This window comes from Thunnus albacares, chromosome 8 (assembly GCF_914725855.1).
Source record: "Thunnus albacares chromosome 8, fThuAlb1.1, whole genome shotgun sequence".
NCBI lineage: Eukaryota > Metazoa > Chordata > Actinopteri > Scombriformes > Scombridae > Thunnus > Thunnus albacares.
In genome coordinates, this window is record NC_058113.1 from 2,391,123 (window position 1) to 2,409,068 (window position 17,946).

The window sequence follows — 17,946 nt, forward strand, 5'->3', positions numbered from 1 at the left end:
AAACATTCGGTGTTGCACAGGAATCTCCTCTCCATCAGACACACAACATACATAGCTAGCATTTACAGCGCCCAACAGCAAGAAGCATGTTAATGTTCCAGTGGTCGAAAGTAACCAAGTACATTTACTCAAGTACTGGATTTAAGTACATGTTTGGTGGTACTTTACTACCTTTCAGAGGGAAATATTGTTCTTTTAACTACATTAACAGTATTAACATGTAATCTGTATAAAGGCATCTTATCTGGATCAAGAAAAAAAAAAACATACTACTAAAAGTAGACTACACATGCTTTCAGCTGTCTCTGTTTGTCACAGAGCTGTCCTTAAAGAGTATTTTGCATCACTTCATAATTGACCTGGGACACACCATGAGCTAATGGAAAATAGCGTCCATTAGCTATGCCTATCTAATGAATATATTTAGATCCAATCACGATCCAGGCAGAATCAAGATAACAAGAATGCTTATTAATACTTCACCTTGCGAGGCAGCTGGATTCACAAGATCATGACATCACAAGATCACGCGAGAATCCATCTTGTCAAGCTTCAAGTTATGCACGTGTCGGTACCACTGGTTCGGACCAATCAGCGTCCTATGAGGATTCTTGTGCGATCTTGCAAATCCAGCTGCCTTGCAAGGTAAGACAGTGATAGATGGTTCATCCAATCACCTGCCAGGTATTTTTTGAAAGTGCCTGCCCTTATCCAAACAGTTTCCATGGATGACTTTTCAGTTGGTTCTGTGTGACAAACCATCTGGTGTTGGTCATGTTAATTAATACTAGGTGTAAAGGCAAAGGGCCATGATCACATGTTATTATCTGGATACAGATCACAGGTGTAAATGGAGCATATTTGACAGCTGTAGTTACTAGCTTTTTTGCTGAATAATATTTTCGGCTAATGTCATTTATGCTTACAAGGACTGCTTTTTGCCAGCACCGTGCATCTGGATGAGAAGATTAATCTTATTCACACTGATCTGGTTCTTAAAGGAATAACACACTTTTTGTAAATGTGTTTGTTGGGGATTAAATTATTTAGCATCTTAAGGAAAAGAAGAATCCATATTCAACTCATCAGTTTCAAATCGTATATATATGTAATGTGCCCTGCTGTACACAATGCATCACTGCTCTACATAATCTGTGATGGTATTATTGGTGTCTGCATCATTGTGGTAAGCCATGATTGAGAAATACAAATATACAGTCCTCTCCTGAACAGCAGGGCAGACAACTTAGTACAAATGTGTTTAATGTAATCTTTGGCTGCATCTCCTCAGCTTTGTGCCGCCTCTGGGTCAGGGCAAGGAGGATGGGCGCTTTAATCTGATTGGCTGCCATTCTGCTGAGTCATTGTGGCTTTGTGGTTTGACCAGAGTACCTTACAGAGGTCAGGGATTGGTTATTCAGTGACCTTGTCAAGTGGTTCAGTTTCTGCTGAGTGGGCTGGTTTTATGAGTGAATTTCCAACCATGTAACCAGTTCACAGTGTGGAAAAGATGCTTTTACATGATTATATGATGCTGGAATACACTTGGATGATTTTATGCCTTATAGAAAATGAATAAATCTATAACCAACAGAATAACTACAGTGACTCTACATAGTTTGTAGAAGTAACATAATATTATCTAGGCAGCTATAAATTCATGTTAGTAATAAAGGATTTCTTCCATTACAGCCACAGAGGAAATGTTTTTCTTTTAAAAGATTAGATTACATGTAATTGAATATATGGGATTTTTTTTTCTTTTAGCATCAGCTGCCATCATTAATAATTAACTATAAACAAGAATGGAATAAATAGCAAGAATATAGGCCCCGTCTAGTAGGAAAAGGGGCAGTGATCAACCAGTGTATGTGTACATACAGAATATGTAGTAAATAAACTTATACCAGTTGCTAAAAGAAATGGCCTTACGTAATCGGACACACCACTGCCTCTGTAAAACAGATCCCATACCACAGTGGGTCAATAAATGGGCTACTTTGCACTTTTGGTATCCATTTGTCTGTATTAATTACTTGGGATACAAGAATATTAGGGCTAACAGGGCCTGAGGATGATTGTTCACATGGGCATGCAAAAAATATTTTGATTGGTGCAGACATGGTAATATGATGGCTGAACATCTGGCAGATGTTTTAAGTCATGCCCCTGTCTAATTAAATGTGTCTATGTCCATTTAGCTTATTTAATTAGGGTTTAAATACTAGCCCATCATTACATTTTGAAGGACCCACATGGCCATTTTTTCTATAGAAGTTTACTGTAAAGTTACATCAGGAATCCTTTTGTGTTGATTAAATGGGAATTGTTTGTTGCATCAGCTGCTAAAAAAAAATTAATAATAATAAGAACGAAACAAACACTGCTAACATAGACCCCATATCCATGTGTTTGCTAAAAGGGCAAGTGGGACAATATGAGCAATCATCCTAAGGCCCCACATGGGCTCATTTATCTCTGTTAATTACTTGGGCTTCTTATTTAAATTTGAATACAACTAGCAGATATCCCATTTGTGGCCAATTTGTTGCCCACCTTGGCCCAATATTTAGCCCAGACTGCCTGTGGAAACAAAAAGAGGCCTCGCAGATGATTGCTCACATGGCCCATTTTAGGCCTATTTGGAGCTGATGGATCCTATTTTCATAAGCATGTCATAAAATATTTTGAATGGAGGAGGTATGTAGTGGTTGAACTTATAGCAAATGTTAAAAACTCTAAAACTTGGGTTCAAATTATAAGCATTTTGGTATATATATATATAAACTCAGCTAATCTGCTTCAATAGGACTGTGTGGTTGTTGTTTGATCAGATTTGATGATCGACAGTAACCAAACAACCCACTTAAATAGGGCCAAAATGCTAACCCATTACTAAGTAATGTTGGACCTACATGGTTATTTGTTTGTATAGTTTACTTTTAACAGTTCTCCCACATGGGTCCCATTTGTTGCCCATCTTGACTCAGTAGAGGACATTTCCCTGTTTTATCCCACATCAGAGATGGTGGACACATTTTTAGGGACCTTATTTGCAGGGCGTGTCAAGAATGGTTGGCTCATGTGGCTCTTGGCTCTTAAGGAAGGGAGCCAGTGTATGTATGCATATACAGTATATATACATTATAGTGGTCCAATATATGTTAGATGCTAAAAGCCATGCCCACTTTCTAAATGGGCCCCAATTTCCAGCTTTCAGTTTTCTCTCATAGCTTTAAATAGGAGATTTTGTGCTGTTATCTTCACTTTGTTAATATTCAATAAAGAGGCATACAAGGTGAAAGTTGTGAATACTTTTTTTTATTTTCTTTAAACTTGTGCATCAACTTCAAAGGGTAAACTGTGTGCACTCCAATTTGTTTTCACAACAAGTTCAAAATTAGTTAAGTGTTCTTTTTTTTTTTTTTAAATACATCGTTTTCCTTTTTAAAACCATTTACACACAATTGTTCAGCACTGGATTCTAACGGTCTATCATTAATCGGGGTTGTAGAACAGTAAGCATCATCAGCAGTCTTCCTCCCTTACTGTGTGTGTATACACTATATATTTGCTCTAACCATTATTGTCATTACTCTTCTTTCATGTGAAGTTAAAAATATCTTTCTTTAAATATGATTCCTTTACATGATAAAAATAGTTTCTTTTTTTCTTCTTCTCCAAAACAACGTTATGTCACTGATGCTTTACCAGAATGCTCTGCCTCTCGGTTGGAGAACAGAGTACTAATTGGTGTGAATCTGCTCCATGGAGGATGGGTGCACCGTGCACTCTTGGGCGTGTGTGTGTGTGTTTTTGTGTGTGTGTGTCGGCTCTGTCTAAGTGTGTAGGAAAGCCTCCTGAACTACCGGCCTGGAGTACCACCCCTCTGCCATGGATGACACTGCGTTTCGTGTTGATAAAAATCATTACAAAATTTTGATTCTCTTCGTACAAAAACACTTTTTCATAGAAATTGCATTTGCACAAGTAAATGTGGAGCTTTGCTGCCAAAGAAAGAAAAAAAAAAAGCCACAGGAGTACAAAATGAAACTGGAGACTTGACACTGAGCAAATGGAAAGAAACTGTGTGTACCCATACAGAGTTGAAGTGAGGTGTATTTACTGCAGTAGTGAAAATCCAGTCTGTAGAGATATAAATAAGGAATTTCATAAATAAAACAATAAATACTTTGAATAAATAGAGTTTGTGTGTTGTGTGATTGCTGTGAATTTAGACTGAGCCATACCCATGCCGTTCCAAAGTTCCTCCATATTGACATTAAGGGTGTGCACCTCAATAGAATCCTCTTTAAGTGACTACTGGCTGATACATGGACGTCAACAGCTCACTATATTGCCCCTACCCCTGCATTCTCTGCTTGTATTCCACTGTATAATCTGCCTCTAAACCCCCCCTCCCCCCACCCCCCCCCCACACATTAAAGACTAAAAGTGTTAGTACTCTGAAACACAAATAAATGATATCACTTATTGCCTGATGGATGATATACAAGATATCCATTTTTGATGTTGATCAATATCATGTGACTAAGCAATGCCTTTCTGTACATTTTGGAGCAGCCGAGCTCGCCGTCGTCTTCAGGGCTTTGGGTTTAATTTAGTCGATGGCCGACCACTCATCCTATTCACAACTTTTGAAAATAAGCAATCCTTCACAAACTGTTCTCCCATTTCCCCCAGGTAGGATCTCTACACGTTCATTCATAATCTGTGACGAAGATGCTCTTGATGCCGCTCAACCAGCCTCTTTTGAGCTGTGCACTGAAAGACTGGCTGAGCAGCAGCTAAAGGTGATAGGTCCAATTCTTTTGTTTTCACTTTTTTTCTGTAAGGGACCACCTCCAGCCATCTTAAATTTATTTCCAGGCTCTCTCTCTTCGACTCCTGGGTTTTGAAAATCCTGGCACCTGCTGTTTGCGCCTTGCCAAGGTGGTAAGAGTAATGAGGTAACTCGCTGAAATTTCACCCAGATTCAAGTTATTTCCACGGGAAATATTGTTGAATCTCTTATCCCTAGCTAATTATAAAGAAACAAGAATGACATTTTGTCAGTATTCTCCCAACCACCTCTGCTCTACCTCCCAAACAACCCAACAGTCAACCACTACAGCCCACCCCCCCTTACCATTTTCCCCCACCTGTTCCCCCAGTGTCTCTACACACAACCTCACTGAAGGAGAGAGGGTGAGAAAGTGATTCCCATTTCATGCCATGGTCTCTTTCCCTGGCAGTCTGCGGTCGTTGAAGGTGTGCATGTTGATGACCTCCTCCGTTTTCACCATGACGGGCGGCTGGGGCTTGTGTTTGAGCCGGCGCTGGCACTTGAGGGAAACCCGCAGCTCGTCCACCATGGCACTGCAGAAGGACCTCTGCAGAGGAAAATAGAAAAAAAAAAGGAGAACAGAATGGGTTTCAGACTGCTTCCCCTCGTCCAAATGTTATGGGCAAGAGAACAATCCTGTTCTCCCTGCAGGCAACCTCATTTTGTAGCCCACCCCTCCTCAACACCACCCACTACCTCAGCTCTGAGCTGCCACAGGGGGGAAATGGTGAAATACACAGTGAAGCAGGCTGGGAATGCTGGATGGGGATGGGGAAAGGAGTTGGATGGAGGGAGGGTGCAGTTCCAAAGGCTGCGTGGTAGAGTGTAAAATGTAAAGAGATGGAATCACTTAACAGTGTCCAAAAACATCTGTGGTGGTTTTGTGGTTATTGCTGGCCATGCAGGACTTTTTATGCATACAGTGTATGATGCACTGGGTTTGAAACGTCCATGCTTGTATAGTCTCAGTAACGGTTTCACATCATCAATCTGCAATATTCAATACATTGCAACAGTAATTTTGTAATTAACCTTTTGAATCCTAGGCTTCTTTTGCTCGGTTTTCAGTCCCTTTATTTTACAGGCTTTTAGCAGAATCGTTACATGTCTTAGCCAGGCATATGCGCCCACAGGTTTTCAACACACAATTGTCACCATGAATAGTGTAATACTGTTAGCAGTTCCTTTTTGCACTGTGACCATGGATGTATCACTATCACTGGATTACTATGACACATGAAAATCAAAAACATAACAATTATAAGGCAAGATTTGACCCTGAAAAGGAGGGGTGTGCATATTAATGCAGATTGAGTCCATTGGGTGCAAAAGGTGTGTCTCATGTACATGTACATGTACATGAACATGAAGAGTTATTCATTGTTTCTCATGATGCCTTTCCACATTCACAGATATCGGTGTTAACTTGTGTTTTCCACAACCCTGTCTCCAGAAAAAAACACTGATATCGGACAATATTGCAAAAAAAACCCATAATGTTAAATTACAAAGTTTTTGTAAAAAAGTATTTCTATGGTTATAGACAAAAAAGTAAATGAATAAATAAACTATGGATAAGGCTAAGCAACTAAACCCATTAGGGTTAGGGTTAAAAAAGATTGAGGTTGAGTAAAAAAACAAAAGTAATCATTAATTGCAGGTCTATGAAGTGACACAAACTCTGCATGAAAGCAGTGATACATGACACGCTCATCCACATCCTAACTTTTTGCCTTGCTACATAAAGGCACATTACTTTCTACACTGGCACATTGAACATTGGTCATAAACCGTGAGCTGCAGAATCATCCAATATGAATGTAATTCTTTGAGGTACTGGGCTGCTCCTCTAGTACATGCAGATACAAACAATAGTAGGTACATTGATTATGATGGTATTGTAGCTTTATAGTAGTGCATTCCTACATTTAGAGACAGTTTGTCATGTCTTCTCAGTATACACTGTGTCTTAGGGCTGCACTCCACTTTATTGGTTGTTAAAAAAATGTCGCCTCTGCACTGCAGTCCTGTTTGCAGCTTAACTCCCAGTCTTGGAGTTAGGAGGTGTAGACAGGAGACAGTGTAGACACCAACCAGCTGGAGTTACTAGAGTGGTAAGGACACAATCCTTCACTGGCTTCCCACCAGCCAACACTGCCAGTTGTACTGGATGGAGCCAGCTGACCTGAGATTGAACCCAGATATCAGATGCTGATTTCAGGCTGAATAATTACAATTTTGCATGTTGAAACATCATGGAGGATCAATAGCTACACACCCGGTGGCAAACAATGCTCTTCTACTACACCTCTATTTTTCATTGTGTGTGACAGAGTAGATGTCCTAGAAGTACTTTATCTCCAGGTTACATCACATCATTTGGTGTAGGTTTGGACAGTTTTCCACAGAAAGAAGAAAATGACACCACCGTACACCAAAATGTACTGAGTACTGCTCTTTTTGGTGTTTAGACCTTACCAGTGTTTTTGCATGCTTTGGATGCAGTTTTAGTTTATTACACTATGCTATGAAAATCAACCTTCAAGAGACATGAAGCTTGTTTGAGCTTGTTTCAAAGGTTTGTTATAGCTGCATGATAATATTGTTGAAAGTACACATGGGTTCATTTGAAAAGACAGGGAATTATCAGAAATTTAAACCTGAAGCAACAACTAATACTGTGTATTATCCTTCCACAGTAATGCAGAATGAACATGTTTCTAAAGTTCTTTCATGACCTTGGAAGTATTGCTGTTGTTTCTGAAGTCAGAACAAGCCAGTAAGTGGACCTGAAGTGGACAAGAGCAAAAGCAGATATGGTCACTTAATTACAGAACACAGGTACGTTTCAAGTGTCTGCCAGTTGATTTCTTGCCCTAATAAACTGATTGGAAACCCCTGGCTGTGTGGAACCAAGGAAAGAATAATGTGCAAAAATGTTCCCTGGTAAAAATGCATAAATCCTGACGTCAGTAAAATTAGGGTCATGTTTATGAGAAGCAAAATATCTAATGTTGAAGACTTATTTGTTTGGATGACTTGCTAACTTGCTGCAGTTCAGGAGACTCTTCTGCATTGAATATAACTGGCTGGTAAACTGGTTGGTACTGATCAGGATCCTGCATCAGCTGTGTTAAATTCTACTGGTGAGTACATGTACACTGAGAAAAAAAATCTCCACATAGATTGTGATGAATCACTTTGGACAAATAAGCCAAGTCTCCAGTGGGGATAAGACACTTGTTTGTGTTCCACCCCCACTTTGTAACTTAACTCAATCAGACAGCTGGATTGCTACAGATCTTCATTTAAATAGTGCAGATTTATCCACAGGCTGTGATTCTCATACTGTAGCTGAACATCTGGACACCATGACAAACAATTTCACTGTATAGAGCCTGTCTGGATATGAATTACATGAATACATAATTAATGCAAAGACTTATGCATAATTGAATGATTAAATGTATCCACATTCTGTGTAACCCATTAAAGGGAAACCAATCCTCAAAAAAGAATACCGGTACTACAGCTGTGATGTGAAGACAGTTCTGTCTCAATTTTCTCAATATATACAGTAGAAACATGAAAACGAGACATATTACATTTTCTGTCCTTATCCTAAATCTCTAAAGCAATTTGAAAACTACTGTATTAATACGTGTCTTCAATGATGTCATCAGAGCAGTGCTGTACTGTACTGTGACAGAAATAAAGAGAGAATGCTTTGACATGAAGATAGATGTAAAAAAGAACCCCATCTTTCTAAAGCAAAGCACTCCATGACTAATATGAGAGGTGGTCATGTGACAGTTACAGAGATATAAGAGGAGAGAATATTATAGCCTACAGTAGGTGGTGTTACACTGTCAGCTACAACACAAGATGATACTGGACAGAGCTGCAGAAACACCCTGAGGCGGCTGGTGACAACTAATACTGAAATGTAGAAGCTGCTTTGTCAAAATATGCTAATAAAAATCATAAAATCTTCAATAAAACTCTCAGTAAATTGGCAGCCATGATGAATGGTGGTTTGATCATGGTTCAGTGGTGAACAGAATATTAATTTTGCATTAGGTTTGTCTAGTTATATATTTCATTTTAGTTCATTTTTAATTTCTGTACTAGATTTAAATTTCAAATTCATTCAGATTAAAGGATAAGTCTGAGATTTTCCTTTTTTTTTTATTGTCAACAAATCCGATGTGCAGAGCCAAACCAACAATGAACTGATCTACTAAGTATTGTGTGTGTATCCAAAGTCTGATACAGGGGTGTTGGCTGCAGTGTTAATCATTAGGGGCTGAGCTCAGATTCTTCTCCTTCAAAAAACTTTTAAACACGTACTTCTAAATAGACTGTTTCCATGCATTGTTTTTTTTCATGCATGTGGGTGCTACAAATTGCTTAAAACATTTGAAAATTGGAGAAGGAAGAGTTTGGATTCAATTTACCACATAATCTATACATGAATATTCCAGCCACTCAAATGTCTCAAACCAAACTGAGCATCATATCAGATACCTACTACCATTATTACAAGCCTACATGATGGAAAATCCTCAAAACCCATAATACAATGGCAATTTCACCAATGAGAGTTGAAAATGGCTAACTACTGAAAGTGACTTTCATCATTTGGTTGCAAAATCATTGCTGATGGACCTAATGGATATGAACCATAATATATGATTACACAATATACTGTATATTACTATATATTAGCTAGCTAAGGTGCAATGCAAAGTACGTTAGCTGTATATAACTTATGCTCTGCTCATATTATGTTCACGTAACTTGGAACTCATAGTCATTTAGACATCTTGTTTCCTGGCTCAACATGAGAGGATGTTTGTGCCACTGCTTCAGATTCAACTCCTTTACTGGTTCAAAATCTTCGTATATCCATTTTTTCCTCACACTGACAGACTGTGTGAGCTGGTGTTTGGCGTAGTAACCCCATCACCTGAAGAACTGACAGAGACCTGCCATGTATTTTCCTGGTCCTGCTTGCCTCCGTTCCATTCACTGAAGATACAAAATTACAACACCGCCGTCTTCTTTAGTGACAAACCAGTCAAAGTGGAGAATTATTCAGGACTAAAGAAAACTTTTTCGGGGCTACAGCGTCACATCTGCACCTGAAAACCTAAGGGTTTTCAGGTGCAGATGTGACGCATTTGGTCCCACACATGTCCTGTATTGTTGCAGTCTGTGACTTATGCAAGTGTTCAGTCTGCCTCTCTCTGCATCGCATATGCATTTAGGGGAGGACAGCGCAAATAATTGGAGGAAACATATTAACAGAGATCAACAAAAATGATGTAGTTAGGCTTTCATTAATGAACACAATATCTGATTACTGTAACACAAACGAACATGGGGAGTCTTTATTTTGTTCAGACACTGTGAATGTTTAGCTGCATTTACCTCAGTAACATCTATATCAACACCATCTCCACCTCCACCTGCTGCACTCTGAACTGGAGGACTGTCCCTGGAACAATTCAGGACCTGACTCCTGACTGCAACTGCTGCCTTAGTAAATCAGACACTGAATACACAAAGATTGCAGTCATAAACTCATAGACAACTTTGCACACGGTAAAATGCCATTTTCTTCATAAATCTGGCCCTCAGTGTTGTAAAACACCAGGGTGTCAACCTGTGAGCAGCTCAAGGAGAAATTTAAATTGATCTCGGCTACTTCAGTATCAGACAGATCTGTTTAAGTTAGAAATTCCCTATGTGGTCAACAGTATTCACTGAATACTGTGGATTTTCCAAGATTATCTTGACACCTGGAGCCATCCTCCCAATCAACTCAAGCGGCAGTCTGTGACAGGTAATGTTAACATACAGGACATCACAGGAGTACGTCTTTAGACAGATTTGTAATGGCTCATTGGATTTGATATGAAACAATGACTATATAACTGCTAACTCTCACTCACACTCTTACTTTGAATGTGTACATCATATATGGATACATCAACTTATCTATCCATGCTATAATAGTACCTGCTTATCCTTAGTCTGTAGGCTACCTGCCTGTACTGCGTGAAAAGCCTATTCTATCACAAGTCTGATACATGAAGACAGAAAACCATTCAAATCTACGGGCCACTGAGAGTTACTAGTTCACCTGACCTGGATGTTTTCATGCCTGCACGAGGAAACTAGAGCAGCCAGAGTAAACCCACACAGACATGAGGAAACATACAAACTCCACACAGAAAGGATTTGAAACCTTCTTGCTGTGAGATGTATGCATACCCCCAAAGGGTTAAAAGGACTATTAGTCGGACAGTGTTTACACACAAGGGATGTGGATACCTCAATTACCCTTAAAACTGAAATTCAGCCCTTCATAATAGTTGTTTCATTTGAATTACATGTGTTGGAGTATATATAGGAGTATTTATATCATTAACAGCATTGTGAATGCTCACTTCTGATCCCGAGTCAAGACAGCAGTGTCACAGACATTCTACAAAGGTAATGACATCACTGTAGGGTACTGAAGAAATACAATTTACTGAGCTTTGAGAATTTTAGATTATTCTCAAATTTGTGCCTAGTTTATAAAATTTTAAATGGTTTGGCCCCTCTTCCACTATGTGACTTTGTGTATACTCGCTCAGTAAGTTCTGTTAGATCCTCCAGAATATCCTCTATACAAGATTGAACTATACCATTTCATCACATGCATTTGGGCAGTCAGCTGTGAAAGCCATAACTCAGTGGGATGTCCTACCTGATGATATGAAGAACTGTAGTTCAATCAGTATGTTCAAAACCAAATTAAAAAATCTGCTAGAAGCTACTCACCTCTGTAACCACTGAATCTACATTTCATCTCGTGGTCATGAATGCAAATAATCTTGCTTTTAATTTGACAAACTTACATTATTAATTTCTAGTTGACATTGTGGGCGTGTGTGATGTGCTATTGTGTGTAGCTTTGTGTTTTGTATGGTGTCCTGTGTGTTTTTTGCTTTGTACTGTTTGTTATTGTGCTGTTATATGTTTTAATTGTGACCTTCCGAATGGACTGCAGATGAAAATTAACTAATAAGCTAACTCTGGTACAGTACATTAAATGGTAAAATTTATGTTTAACACTGTATACGGTCCCAGTAAATACATAAATAAATTAATGAATAAATAAAGATGGAATGGAGAGAAAATGCTGCAGATATCTGGTGGGCTACAAAGTGAAGTCTGGGGGGTCAACAATGGTATCATTATTATTGTTACCATGGAAACACAACTCTTACTGTAATTCTGGAATACCTTACAGTGGAGTGGATAACATTTTAGGCTAGTAAGCCCTAGTTTAGTAGTGTAATATTGCGCAGGTATCTTACTCTTTGACCAATAGGCCCTAACATGTGATGTTCTGTTATGAGGATGTCCCGTCAAGAGGAGCATCACATGTAATGAATAACTACAATGTTTTCTACACAACGTATTTCAATTTTAAGATGATTTACCACCAGCAAAAATTCACTTTAAAGGACGGATCCACAATTTTTCGAGCCTGTTTTATACTATAGTCAGGAGTCCAAATGAACAGTGAAACATGTTTTTTCTTGCTGTAATCATTCCTCCGGTTCATACTGACCATTAGAAGATCCCTTCATAATACACTTACAATGGAAGTGATGGAGGACAAAATCCACAGTCCTCCTTCTGTGCAAAAATGTATTTAAAAGTTAATCTGAAGCTAATATGAAGCTTCAGCGTCCAAATGAGTCAAATCAAGTAGATATCTTTCAACTTTACAGTCTTTTTAGTGCCAAAGTGCCACTTTTTGTTACTATACTTCCACCACAGCTCAACAGGGAAACACTGTCTGAGGAAACACAAAGAGGGAATTTGATGCTAAAAAGACTGTAAATGTGTCAGATATCTACTTGATATGACTAACTCAGACTGATGAAGCCTCATATAAGCTTCACATCTACTTTTAAATGCATTTTGCACTAAATGACTGTGTGGACACACTGTGGATTTTGGCCTCCATCACTTACATTGAAAACACATTTGAAGGATCTTTTAATAGCCAGTATGAAGCAGTGAGGAAAACCTCTTTCAGTGTTCATATGGACAACTGACTGTTGTTGTAAGACAGACTTGAAAACTTGTGAACCTGTCCTTTAAACTCTCAAAAGTGAAGCTCTAACAGCAACTGCATTAGTGTGCATCTGTATATGGTGGATGGCTGGAGGAAATGATGTGGATCATCAGGGAGTTGTGCATTAAGCAGATTGATGACACGCAAAACTGTGCTTTGTGGTGGACTTACATACACAAACACACACTCAGAAACACAAGACACAGCTGAAACTCACTCATACAGGACTATGCAAGAACATGTTAAATACATACACAAACACAAACCCCACAGGCATCTCCACACGTGCGCACAGACTCTCAGTGAGCAGTGGGTTTTACACGCCCATAGAGTATCATCACTTATTGATGCACATTGTATCTCGTCGGACTTGAATCCTATGTTGCTGCATGCCCAATTAAACTGCTGCTTCTTCACATTCTCTCCTCTTTTCTCATAAGCTGCAGTGGCATCTGCAAATACTGTGTGATAGAACACCAGCAGCTGGGAGCGGAGCAGTCCTGCTCCTGGAGCGGCTAAATGGAAAAGCCATTGCGTGTGTGTCTGCTCCCGGATAATGGGAGTTTATTGTGACGAACAAAGTGTTCTGTTGTATTTGAAAATGATCATTAGCACTGTATCTCAGTGTATACTTATCCTATATAGTTATATTCACATGCAGGCGGGATGGAGACACAATGAATGTGACTAGATGTGAGGTCTTCCAGTGTGTATTATAATCACTCACATGCTAATTTAAAGGCCAGCATTACGATTACTATTAATCTGCCCCTGTGACCATTGATAATGCCATTTATTGATAAAGAAACGGCAGAGGTGCTATTTTAACATCAAAAAATCGATTCCACCTTGATTCTGAGACAATAACTGTAAACAAGTGAATGGCTGCCTGTGTCTTTCTATTTCATGCAAATTTGCTGAATTGAACTTACTGCAGCATCAGAGATGTGTCACTAAATAAAAAGGTAGCATCTAACAGTTTCTTTTTTTTTGGTACTAGGTTTTACACTAGCTGATTAAAACACTGATATCATATCCTATATTGTATGTTTTATTTGGCTGTTACTAGAACAAGCTAATGCTACAATCAGCTGATGGTGTAAACAGCAACAATGCCACTCGTTATACAGCAGTACTGAGTGGCAAAGAGGTTGTGACATGACAGGAAAAAAAACTGTGATTACTGTGATTACTTTCAAGTACATTCCATGTAGTTTGAATAATTTTTTATATATGAGGTTTACTCAGAGTAATGTTGGCTTTAGCTTTAACCTCAATAGAAACTTGTGTTAAGCTTTTATGCAAGTTTCTTTAGAAGCTACATTAACCATATGCTACTTGTGACTGGCCAGTGCAATGAAATTATAGTCTTTGTGCCTTGTATTGTGTGCCAACAGGTCAGGCTTGATGTAAGAAAATATGCTTAAGTGCTTTAAATTACACAAAACAGAAAGAGAAAACTCTTCCACCCTCAGAAAACTAATCCTGTGCAGTGAAGTTAAGAACCTAGGAAGAGAGATCATAGAAAATGTGGAAATAATTGACAAATATCCATGCAATGATAATGTGTGTGGGGCAAAAACAAAATCAAAAAACTGTATTGGAACTACTGTTGGTCAACCTTGGAGAAAATTTGACTTTACTACTGCAACACATAGGGGAAGCAATTACCTGGTAATGGATGAATGTGTCTGCCTATTAGACGATTTGTTCTTTCTCTACTTCTCCTACGATTTCAGTTCCACCAAATGGTTGCTGAATCCATGTTTTATTCTATGTTTTTATTTATTGCTTTATTTAAAGCTGGAGTGTTTTGTCTCCCCCTTCTGGCAGTGATTCTGGCAGTGATTGCCTGACACAGGCATGCAGCAGGCTCATAGAGAGGGCTGGTAAAAACAGACCAAAAAACGTATTTTTGAATGGTCCAGCAGCCCACCAGGTTTTATCTCAAAACAGTATGACCGATAGCCAATTCACCACTGGACATAACTTACTGTTGGGGCTTTAAAATGGTGGATAAATTGTTTTGATCGTCACACAACCCCCGTGAAATGAATCATTTCACTATCAGAATTTGATCCATTCAGTCCGATAACATTTGGAAAGTCTAGAAGAGCCGCATGATTAACAGCCAGACAGCCAGTGCGGGAATGTCTCCCCCCGACATGAGATTTAAAAACTCTGTATACTGTGACATACAGACAGATTTATCTGGCAGTGATCAGGCTTAATCAACATTTAGTGAACTCATTTAATAAGGGCTTGAATGTAACGGATGTTCATTTATATGTAAAAGTTCTGTACTGCAGGTTTAACAGGGACAGTTCACATTAATAAACATTGCTGAGTTAGCTGGCCAGTCCCTGGACACATCTTACCCTAAAAAAACACTCCAAATACAATTTTAGATTTAGGATTCGTAGTATTAATACTCATCACAGTGATGAGGATGTTATCAGAACTGTGCAGTTATGTAAAAATAATACATATACAGACAACATTAGCAGTGACTGTGCCACTTATGTGACAAGGCTACCACACCGTGGTTTGATTTCTATACATAAATTATTACAAGCTATTATCATTAAAGCTGTATGCAGTTGAAAAAGCTGAGAACACGTATCAGTGATTTTATGGTGTATTATCATCTTATAAAATTGTGGTGAACATTTTGGGCAAATGGTGTGTTTACACAAACAGCAGGCACAGAGCAACATCAGCATTGATTTGGAGTTGTGTTTGTGGCCATGTGATGAATGTTAGTCCAACAGTCACTCTCCTTTTAGCTCTGGTTTGGTCTCCACCTACTCCTGAGAAAATACATAAATATATAAATATGTTCACCAGCTAGTCACTATCTTTTTCTGTCTGTCTGCTGAACCTAACTCTGTACAAACATTTTCATTAGTTGCCTCCTCATATGACAATGAGGTAGATGGGAGCAAGGAAAAACAAAACAATGAGCTAAAATGGTAAAAAAAAAAAAAAGAAAAGCTCCAGAACGCTGGGGGTAGCTGCAGAGATTCTCTGTGGGTTCGTCTATATGAGTGAGCCCTTTCCCATTACACACAGTCATTTGATCCTTTTTAAATATGAAATGATTGATTGGAGCAGCTTTTAGAGTAACAGCGCCACAGAAGTGAAGCAGAGGTTACCATCGATTCATTTGTATACAAGAATTTTGACAAAGCATCACAATTAATTCAGATAATTATCTGTTAGCATTTAAAATGCTACATTTAGCACCTTTAAGTTGACAATTTTAGGATTATGTGTATAATTTAAAACCACCATCTCTGCTGTTTGTACAGGCATGAAATGTCTACAAACCAAACAGATGACATTTCTAAAAATATATACTCTTCTTATGTATTTTTCACAGTGCACCTGCTGACTGTCTAAGCCACTCTGAAACAGGCTTTTCATAGCTATTGATTTTCCTCCCTGTAAAAATTAAATGGCATTGCAGTGTTTTTTACCAGTAACAGCCATACAGCTCAGGCTTTGGGGAGCACTGGGCCCACTCTGCTCGGGCTCAGGGGACACATCGCCATCATAGCTGCCTGCTAGTGGCACGTTGGATTGATGGCGGCTGCTTAGGGTCATTGGATTACAGAGTTTTTATGACACTCAACAATCAGCCACAGCTGTACCGCCACTCAGCACTGCGGGACAGCTCAGAGGAAGGGCCTGTCTGCTTTAAGGAGAACGGAGATGTCGTAAATCTGATGCTGAGAGCAGACATTGAAAGGGAAAAAGGTTGCATTTAGTCCATGAGATTATTTACACAGGCACAAATGACAAACGGTTTCATAAAACTGTATATCATGAAGACATTTCCAGGTGGATATGGTTGGTTTAATCTCATACTGTATGGATTTTTATAGATGCAGTAATCTAAAAGTAATCAGGAGAAGAGATGATTCATGGAATACATGTTTAGCAGATACACTAATCTGGAAAAGACACCAAAATCCAAAGGTCCCTCACCTGTGATAGTGAATTAATGGGCTCCGTTTAGCTTGAATGGAGGAGGAACAGATGTGAAGCTGTGATGCAGATGGGATGGGGCACGGCTGCGCTGTAATCCTCAGTTTACTCTACGTCTCTGGCCCCCGGTGGGCAGTAAATGATTAGCTGCTCTGAGGGTTTGTGTAATCTGTGGGCTCCTCTGAGCTGTCATACACATTTGGTGCAGTGCAGTCTGCATTCTGCTCAGTGGATGAACCGTGTTCTGATTGCTGTTTCATTCTTTGTCTGTGTGCACGTCCACCTGCATGCTTATTTTTGTGAATACAAATGTTTGTGAAGAGGAACTCAACAACTGATAAAATAGTGAGAGATTTTATGTCCACGCTAAAGGCCATTATTTTAGTCCTGAAAGTCAGACTATGACCAAATATGTGTTGCACTATTCTGACACACCCACTCTGTCCCTGTTGTCCATGAACAATTTTGGAATCTGTCAAGAAGCTAAAAAAAAAAGAGGTGAATGTGTATTTATGAATGAGCTTTATGTGTAAGTGAGATGTGAGCATTTTTACAATTCTGAAGCTCCAGTTCAGCTTGTGGAATTCTCTCTGCTCTTCACACCTTCTTTTCTCCCCAGGAGTAAGAGGATCATCTTAGGGGATGCATTTTCACAATTTCTAATAATGCAAAATTTCACAAGGAATTTAAAAAAAGGAAAAAAGCATCTGCAATTACAGATTTGAATATATACGTGTCAAAAAATCAATAATAGACCTCCAAGGTTGTAAACTCTGTATATATCTATCTATATATATATCTCTATCTATCTATCTATCTATCTATCTATCTATCTATATGTATATATATATATATATATATATATATATACATAAACAAGCAAATCAATCTGAAAGTTACAGTCTCATGAAGACCTTTTTTCAAATGAACTGGAAACACAACATGAGACTGACATATGTATTTACAA

General features: G+C 38.7%; 1 protein-coding gene across 3 annotated transcripts in view; it reads right to left on the reverse strand.

The window, feature by feature from the left end:
- Positions 1-5,161: 5,161 nt before the first annotated feature.
- grik2 (glutamate receptor, ionotropic, kainate 2) overlaps positions 5,162-17,946 on the reverse strand; it is a 288,725-nt gene continuing 275,940 nt past the window's right edge. For all 3 annotated transcript variants that reach the window (XM_044359252.1, XM_044359255.1, XM_044359254.1), the window contains one exon: positions 5,162-5,393. In XM_044359252.1, the coding sequence (XP_044215187.1) occupies positions 5,229-5,393 (165 nt within the window). In that variant the 3' untranslated portion in view covers positions 5,162-5,228. The remainder of the gene's footprint in view (positions 5,394-17,946) is intronic.